The 9,579-nt window shown below is 45.7% G+C and overlaps 1 protein-coding gene across 1 annotated transcript; it reads right to left on the reverse strand.

The window, feature by feature from the left end:
- Positions 1–476: 476 nt before the first annotated feature.
- On the reverse strand, positions 477–1,433 carry LOC127208380 (olfactory receptor 2B11). The gene has a single exon (XM_051167820.1). It carries the CDS (start codon positions 1,431–1,433, stop codon positions 477–479), a length of 957 nt encoding a protein of 318 aa, XP_051023777.1.
- Positions 1,434–9,579: the final 8,146 nt, after the last annotated feature.

A 9,579-nucleotide genomic window follows, 5' to 3' on the forward strand; every position in this document is an offset into this window, starting at 1 on the left:
GTTCATATTGTAGACAGCTGGAGTGACTATAAAGGACGAAAGAGGCTTAAGGAGAGGTAAATGGAAAACAATAGAGTAAATATAGGAAGAAGAAGAAGAAGCAAAGAAAATGAGCTAAGAATTTAAAAATCAGTCTAAGAAGTATTTGTGAACACCAAGTAATTAAAAAAATTCTTTAAGATCTATGGCTTCTTAGAATTGTGCTTTGAGAATGGACCTTATTCTTACATGTGGGACTTTAAGTATTATCATCACGTGGAAGGTGAGATATTTTGGGATGGTTTTTTTTTTTTTTTTTAAGCTTTCAAATCTCTCAAAGAACCTAGTGTCCCGAGCACTTCCCACAGTGCTAAGAGCTGAACTCAGTACCTCACGCGTGCCAAGCAAGTGCTGTACCATCACTGAGCTACAACCCCATTCCCCAGGGTCCTCGCTCAGGGTCCTGCAAGTTACATAGCTCTTCCCAGGTTAGACCCTCACCTTCCACATAACCTCACAGTCCTTGCCAGGAGCCGCCTCAGAGCCCCCTTCACGTCCTTATTCCTCAGGGTGTAGATGAAAGGGTTAAGGGTGGGGGTGATGATAGAATAGAAGAGAGAGATAAACTTGCCCTGCTCTTGGGAGTAGCTGGATGGGGGCTGCAGGTACATATAGATGGCGGGTAGGTAGAAGAGGGACACCACCAGCAGGTGGGAGGAACAAGTCCCGAAGGCCTTGTGCCGTCCCCTGGAGGACCGGATCCTCACGACTGCCCTAGCGATGAAGCCATAGGAGAGAAGGATGAGGGCCAGAGGGACCAGCACAAAGAAGGCTACCAGCACAGCCAGCGTGGCATCATTCACCGCAGTATCAGCGCAGGACAGCTTGATCATGGCTGGCACCTCACAGAAGAAGTTGTTGAGCACTTGCTGCCCACAGAAAGGCAATTGCACCGTCAGGATGACCTGAACAAGGGAGTTGCCAAAGCCGCTGAGCCAGGCCACAGCCACCAGGCGCTGGCAGAGCGGGCGGTGCATGATAATGGCGTACCTGAGCGGCTCACAGATGGCCACGTAGCGGTCCAGAGCCATGGCGGCCAAGACAATGCACTCGGTGCAGCCCAGCCAGTGGAAGATGGCATACTGCACCGTGCAGCCTCCGTAACTGATGGTCTTCTGGGAACTGCCCATGTTGACCAGCATCTGAGGGACAGTGGTGGTGGTGTAGCAGAGGTCCAGGAAGGACAGGTGGCTCAGGAAAATGTACATGGGGCTGTGGAGCTGGGGATCCAGCCGGGATACCAGGATGATGGAGATGTTTCCCAGCATAGCCAGAACGTAGGACACCAGGAGGACCACAAAGAGGGGGAGCTCCAGCCATGGCCTGTCAGAAACGCCCAGGAGAATGAAGTCCTCTGGGGAGTCCCAGAAGCTGCTCTGGTTGTCACTTCTCATGCTGAGGCATCTTGTGGAAGCTGCAATGAGCCAAGAGAGTCTGGATGAGTAACTGTGATGGGAGACAAGGAATCGTCTTCCCATTCTGTGTCCGCGTTTTCTCAGGCTGAGTCCTGTCTGACCCTCCTTATTCTGGGTGAGGGCTCAGAGCAGTACCTATACCTCCCAGCCCTCCCACTCTGACCTTCACCAAGCCAGCCAGTCTTTCTAAACGTCACCTCCTGCATCTGTTACAACGGGAGTGGGGCGTGAGGCTTGCCGCAGCTGCAGATCTTGGAGAAGATAAAGATGCTCATTTGCTGGAGTCCCACACAAATGTAGGTTTCATCCTAATTCAGTCACGACCACCACAATTCCCACGTCATAGGAATGTCTGACCTCTCTACAAAGGGAACGTGCCATGGACTGTCTCAGTTGGGTATAGGTCCTTGGGAATGGGAGTTGTCGAAGCATCGGTGGACCAAGACAGGCGAAGAAACAAACAGTCAAACACAGGGGAGTTTGATCTGAGTGTCACTTTGCCTGTCTTTGTCCACTGACGCTTCCAGAGCTCCCGTTCCCAAGGCCCTATACCCGACTAAGATGGTCCCTGGCGGGAATGTGCTCATTTTCTGATGGAGTTTTATTTATTTATTTATTTATTTTACTTCTGGAGACAGCAATAGGACAGAAGAAAATGGTGACATAAAACAGGAAGAAGGGCCTTGCAAGGAGGGTGAGGGGGGACTCTCTCAATAAGCTCACAGCCTCTGATGGCTGATTCCTGGCCCTGTCACTGTGAGGATATGCTCTGCCCATCAGGACTAAAGAAGCTCTTGCCCTGTGATTGTTCACATTGGCAGCTCCATCACTCATGTAGGCAGTAAATATAGAAGGGTTCCAGGCTCTCTGAATCCCAGGAGGAGCTGAGAGACACGATACGTTAGCTCCTGATTTCTTACTGGTCCCTAATGAGAGCTGAGAGCATGCAATCATGAGCACGGACGAAAGCCCTTGGAATTTTTTGAGGAAAGATCAGATGGCTCTAGAATGCTATTTGTTTCATACTTAGAGTGACATTTAAATTCCAGATACATATTTGCCAAGGATATATTATCTGAGAGAGAGAGGGGGGGGGTTTGATTTCTAGGTGCCACCGTTAGCAAGGAACAAATGAGCTGCCACCACTGACTTATAAGATTGCAGTTGGAGACACAGTGAAGTCAGGCAGTTTAGGAGGTGGCTTCAGTAAACCTTCCTTACTGCCTGGAGACCTCAACCACTTGGAAAAACTCCTCCGATGAGAATCAAAGATGCTCCATGGATCAAAGGCCACCTTGTGCAGGGGCTGCCAGGGTCAAGGCTTTCTGCCTGGTGGCCTCTGACAACCTTGATAGCTTATGATGGAGCTCCAGTGCTGAGGAGAAATTTGTCATCTATGCAGAAGAGGACAAGTCATCTTTTTATTTCCTACCTGCTCCTGTTTCCATTGTCCGTAACTATTTAAAACACGTAGTTTGTGCCACTTAACTAGAATCCTCTTTTGTTGTTGTTGTTGTTTTTGTTTGGTTGCTTTTTTGTTTTTGTTTTTGTTTTTCGAGACACGGCTTCTCTATGTTATCTTGTCTATCCTGGACTCACTTTGTAGACTGGCCTCGAACTCACAGTGATCGCCTGCTTCTGCCTCCTGAGTTCTGGGATTAAAGGTGTGCGCCACCACACCTGGCTCAACATCCTCTTTATATCCCTATCCTCAGAGGCTTTCTCTCTCTCTCTCTCTCTCTCTCTCTCTCTCTCTCTCTCTCTCTCTCTCTCTCTCTCTCTCTCTCTCTCTCTGTCTCTTCTCTAATAAACAGTGTGGGTTGAAGTGATAAACTCCTGAGTCCATGGTCTTTATTTCTTGTCTGCAAGACATGACACCAGGGGCACAATAGTTTGCAGCTGCAGCCATGACAGCTTACTGCAGGGCCATTCAAGAGTCCAACTTCCCAGTCTTCCCCGAGGACTGCGTGCCTTTGAGTTCACAGTGGCCACGCAATGCTTCAGGATAAAACTGGAAATCATTCTCACATGTAAGCAGTTTACAGATCATTCATCTTAATTCTTGCTTTGGTACTTTATGCACACATGGAAAAATTAATGAAGGTCTCCTCAACTTAGGCATTGCAGCAAGTACATCACCTCCAGCAGATATTGTAAACAACTCTGTTGTCATTTGAAAGCAACCCAAGCCCTAAAGTTTAGAGGGATGTGTGCCAGCTTCTTCAACTCTGTATGTAGCTCCAAAACTAATGTTCTTTGCAATAACCCTCTCTATAGGCTTGTGAAACAGTTAATTATTGCACGCTTCTATCAAAAACTCTTAAAAGCATTAACTCCATTGAGCATTAATTTATCTTAACACAGTGAGGTATGAAGGGTGCAGTGCATTTAAAAAACCCATGTTTTAAGGCTCCCTCTGGAGAAGTAGGCTAGATTCATTTGCCTTCCATGGCAGTAGTGGTGGGATCACAGTCCTATGGTGTCCTTGGCAGGCCCCTTTGGGAACAAAACAGCCGAATGCCAACCTGTCACTTACTCTGCTCTCCAGCTCTTTATTTCCCCATTCTCTGCATTTCTGGCTCTCCTGGGAGGCTGCCATCCAGTCACACCTACATGTGCGTCCCTCGGCCTCAAGTGTTCCCTGAGGTGAAAGTTTCCTCCCAGGGCTAACGCAATAATCTCCACATCTGGCATAGTCACACCAGAGCAGAGTTCCTCTAGACCTGAGCCACTAGCTGTGATTTTGACAGGTGCTTCCCCTCTCCTGACCTTGTGAGCTGACAACAACTGAAACTTCTCCTGTCAGCTGTGCTCCCAATGCCAATGCCAATGCCAATGCCAATACCAATGCGTCCTCTTCCTCACACACACAGCGATGGCATCTTTCTAAGAATCAGGTTCTAAGAGCAAAATGACTTCAAGTAAAGTTTCCCTAGAGATAAGTTGGAAATGTACTGTGGGAGTTTTGATGACAGCACTTGGACTGTGCCTGCCGGAGGGTGAGGGTACAGGCATGCAGATACACTCTTAGGGCACGTGCCACCCATCATCTCTGTGACATACAATCCTCAGATTGATCTTGTTTTTATCTATCTATCTATCTCTATCTATCTATCTATCTATCTATCATCTATCAATCAATCATCTATCAATCATCTCTCTACTTACCTATCTACCATCTATTAAATCATTTGCCTATTAAATCATCTCATCTTTAACAGTTGCTGTTAAAATTCCCTTGGGACCTGATAGAATTGTGACTTACTCCACCACTAAAGAGGAGAAATCCAACTCAGAGCAGTATGTGAAGTTTCCAGAAAGCGGCTCCTGAGATGGGCAAACAGACACAGCCATGAGATTTCCTTTCTTCTTAGGCCCTCTTTCAATCTGAATATCAGTTTAAAATTTCCCAGCCTGGGCAGTCAAGTCGAGGCCCCAGTTCCTGCAGGGGAACCGTAAGCAGGATTACACTGCAGGAGGATGAGCGTTGGTGGGAAGTCTATATAGGTGGCAGCAGTCTCCTTCACTGATGTCAATAGGTGCTCTTTCCAGACAAGGTGGGACACATAAGGTTGTGTCCTGGCTCAATGGCAGTATTCCTCTTAGACTGTCCCCAGCATGAGGTAAAGGCTAATAAATGCTCTTACCATTACAGGTTTTTTGGCTGGCAAAGGCTTCATTCTACAAGCTAGCCTCTACCTTAAGTTTTATCCGGAAGGAGATGTCACAAAACCTCTCTATGATGCAGACTCTAGCTTGTCTAGACCCCGGGACTGAGCCTTAACTTTCATGGTTCTCTGGCATGTACATAGAACCCGGCTCAGGGAGGGAGCTTTCTTTGCAGTATGGGGGAGGAGTGCAAATGCAGAAGGTGTGCCCGGAAGATCCTGCTTATTTTAATAAACTTGCGGAGACCTCATGCCTACCTGAACCTGGCGCTCGGTGGGTGAAGGGAGGTCATTCTTGGCGTGGAAGTGGGAAGGACTATTCCTTGCTGCAGGTTACTTGGGAAGACTCGAGGGGCCAGCTGTGCTTTCCTCTGGCCACAAGAAAGCTACAGAATGGCAACAGCCTTGTGTTGTGGACACTTTGATATGGTGGAGCAGCTTCTACCCTTATATAGACAGGTCAGCTTATTGCCAAAGTCAGGGTGGTTAGGCAGCAATGCAGCTCATACCACACCTCCCTATGATTTCACAATTACTCCCCAGGCTCACCTTGACCTCATCCTTTGCGCTCTTTTCCAGGAGGGTTCTGCTCTTTCTCCCCAGACACGGTGTAGAAGCTTGCTCTCCTCTGGCTGGGAAGTTATCCCTGATGTTTTATTTAATTAGTGTCTAAGGGATTTGCTTATAATTGATGTAGCGTGAGTTTATAGTATTTGCAATTAATAGTAGATCCTAGAAGACCAGAAGGCCAGAGGAAATGGAGCAGTCATGGGGCATTGAAGGATTATCCCTCCTCTTCCTCTTCCTCCTCTCTTCCCCGTCCCCTCTTCTTCCTCTTCTCTTCCTTCTCCTCCTCTTCTTCATCTTCTTCTTTCTCCCTCTCCTCCCTCTCCCTCCTGCTCCTCCTCCTCTTCTTCTTCTCCTTCCTCTTCTCCTTCTTTTCTTTAAGGTTGGTGAGGAGCCACTGTAAAGTTGTGTGACCTGTGGTTGAGACAGAAAGCAAGCTGAATGGGCTTCAGCACGGAAAGCAACCTCTGAGTGTGTAGGCAGGTCACCTGACTTTACTGTTCCCTGTTGGTGTCTGCAGAGCATCAGAAATACTAATATTGGCTAGGAGTGATGGCGTATGCCTTTAATCCACCACTTGGGTGGCAGAGGCAAATGGATCGCTGTGAGTTCAAGGACAGCCAAGGCTACACAGAGAAACCCTGTCTTGAAAAAAAAAAACAACACACACACACACACACACACACACACACACACACACACACACACACACCCCAAAACAAAAGCAAAACAAAAAACAAAAAGCCAGATACTAATATTGCCCTCTAAACCCAGCTCGAGGGAGAAACATATTGGTTTGTAAAGTGCTTAGAACAGTGACTCACATAGAGGAATCCACCTTCAGGTTTGTTCCTGGTTGCTATAGCATTGTCTGAGCTGTCCTGCCCATTTGTTGCATGGAAGGGATGAAAACTCTACACAGAGACCGCGTGTGGAGGACAAATCCTAAGTCATGAGCAGCAAATCTTGTGAATAAGAGCTGGCTGTGGAACCACTGTGAATGAGAGTGCTTTTGGACAGTTACCTCTCCCCTCTAGTTAAAGAAAACCGTAGGGGCTGGAGAGCTGGCTCGGCAGTTAGGGGCCCCTGATGCTCTCGCAGAGGAGCCAGGTTTGACTCTGTATCCATACGGTGGCTCACAACTGTCTGTAGCTTCAGTTTCAGGGGATCCAACACCCTCTTCTGACTCCCCTGGTTACTAAGCACACCCACAGTGCACATACATACACACAAGCAAAAACACTCAATACACGTAAAATTAAGCAAATAAAATCTAAGAAATTGTCAATGTGTACTGAGTCTTTTCTCTCCTTTGCTTAATTAGGCTAAGGATCTGTCAAGTTTGTCTATCTTTTCAAAATATCATCTAGTCTTTGTATAGCTCCTTTAGTCTGTATTTCATGAGCTTATCTCTTGATTATTTATTGTAGGAGGCATGGAGATCCTTGTGTTTACAAATAAGCATCGAGGGAACCAGGAATGTTAAACTCACAGGGTTGTTCCTTCAAAGGGAGGGATGCATAACATGTCATTTACCTAGAAGGCTGGGAACAGATATAGGTAACAGTCTATGGACTTCTGCACTATCTGTGTGGCTGACACTACACCAGACTGCACGCCAGCCCCACCCCCCATCGCCCAGACCCTTATCATGAGCTTGTTTTTCTCAGTCCAATAGGACCCATGTTTTTTGTTTTGTTTTTTTCGAGACAGGATTTCTCTGTGTAAAAGCCCGGACTGATGTGGTCTCACTTTTTATACCAGGCTGGCCTCGAACTCACAGTGATTGACCTGCCTCTGCCTCCTGAGTGCCTTATAGAATCCATCTTTATGGAAGGTTCACACGCACTATACAAAGAGTTTGGGGTAGTCACATCTGCTCCTTATTTGGCTTACCTTGTTCCTCAAGGAGCTTTATGGATGGTTTATTGTGCACTTAGAATTGAGTTAATGATCACCAGGACAATGTTTACCAAATTGTGCTGTGCTTAAATATGTTTAAAACAAACTACTCAAGGTCAGACTACCAACGTTTGAACCAACACTAGCTATTTAGTCATGAGCAGAGTGTTACTCTGCTGGCCATGGTGATCACAGAGAACACTCACAGTTTATTGCCATGTATTAATAGGTTTGTTTTTTTTTTTTTTTTTTTTTTTTTTTTTGGTTTGGTTTGGTTTGGTTTTTTTCGAGACAGGGTTTCTCTGTGTAATAGCCCTGGCTGTCCTGGAACTCTCTTTGTAGACCAGGCTGGCCTTGAACTCACAGAGATCTGCCTGCCTCTGCCTCCTGAGTGCTGGGATTGAAGGCATCAGTGTATTAATAATTTTTAACTGTTTCTAAGACCTTGAGGTACATCTTCAGGTTATTGATTGGAGATTTCTTGACTTTCTGATATGGCCACTCATAACTAAAAACTTCTCTCTTTGAACTGCCTTTGCTGCATACCAAAATTGTGTTTTCATTTCATTTGATTACAGGAATTTTTTAACTCGCCCCCCCCAGCAGCCCCCCCCCTCGTGTTTTTCTTGAATGACTTCACAGGCCATTCAGGAGCATAATGTTTAATTATAGTGCCTGTCATTTCTCTTGTTACCTACTTCTAATAAGTAACATAGTTTCTACTTATGATCTGATAAGATACAAGAATTTGTCGTTTTGTATTTGTTAAACTTTGACTTACAGCCCAGAACATTGTGTCTTTGGGAGAGCATTCATAGGTGCTGAGTGGGACGTGCATCCTGAAGGTCTAAGGTGGAAAGTTCTGCAGTGAATGTCTCATCTACCTGATAGAGCTTCAGCCTCAGGGTTTGGGGGTTCGTGCTGACCTGGATCATCTCCCTACTTAAGTCACCCACTATTACTGAAACTGGCTTTATCTATAGGTATAGACTGGTGTTTGTCTTATGGAATTAAATACACTAACATTTGGGCAGGTATATTCACAATTGTTATGTCTTATTGATATTATGAACTTTTTACTAAAACAAACTGGCTTAAAAACTCTTTTTACAAATTCTGGCTTGATATTTGCTGTGTTAGATCAAGAATGGCTATTCCTTCTTGTTTCTGGCCTCTGTTTGCTTGGAATACAGTATCCCACCCTCTGTCCTTCAATCTCAGTGAGTCTTTACCAATTCGGCAACCAACAGTTGGATCTTGTATTTTCATCCAGTCAGCTTGTTTTCATATTTTAATTGGCGGTCTGTGTACCATTTGGATTATTATTGAGAGCAACTTAATGATGCCTGTAATTTTGTTTACTTTATCTGGCAGTTCATAAATTGTTTGCCCTTTTCTTTCTCTCACATGCATGCTATGGGTTTACTGAGTTGGATGCTGTCTGGTTCTCCATTAGTTCTCACTTGTCGGTCGATTCTTCTTAGGAAATTTGTCATTTCATGATCTGTTGTTCTGTGGCTGCCTTTCTTTTTCTCCAGTATGTAGAATTAAAAAAAAAAAAAAATCTATCCTCTGCAGTGCTGTCTTGGTGGTTGTGACTTGCTTTAGTTCGTGCTTACCCTGGAAGATTTTTTTTTTTACTTTGTTTTGTTGTTGTTGTTTGTTTTGTTTTGTTTTGTTTTGAGACAGGGTTTCTCCATGTTAGCCTTGGCTTCCCTGGACTCCCTTTGTAGACCTGGCTGGCCTCAAACTCAGCGATCTGCCTGCCTCAGCCTCCCGAGTGCTGGGATTAAAGGCGTGTGCCACCACACCCAGCATCCTAGAAGGTTTTTGTTTCTTTATTAACTTAAGAAGATTTCTTTGGTGGGAGCTGGAGCAACATCTCAGTGATTAGGCGTGCTTGATGCTGTTGCAGAGGACCTGAGTTCAAATCCCAGTACTCACCTTAGGATGTTCACAAACAGCTCCAGGGGATCCAACACCATCTT

The sequence above is a fragment of the Acomys russatus genome, chromosome 25, assembly GCF_903995435.1.
Source record: "Acomys russatus chromosome 25, mAcoRus1.1, whole genome shotgun sequence".
In the NCBI taxonomy this organism is placed as follows: Eukaryota; Metazoa; Chordata; class Mammalia; order Rodentia; family Muridae; genus Acomys; species Acomys russatus.

Coding starts and splice junctions, on each gene's coding strand:
- LOC127208380 (XM_051167820.1), bottom strand. CDS start 1,433: ATGAGAAGTGACAACCAGAGCAGCTTCTGGGACTCCCCAGAGGACTTC.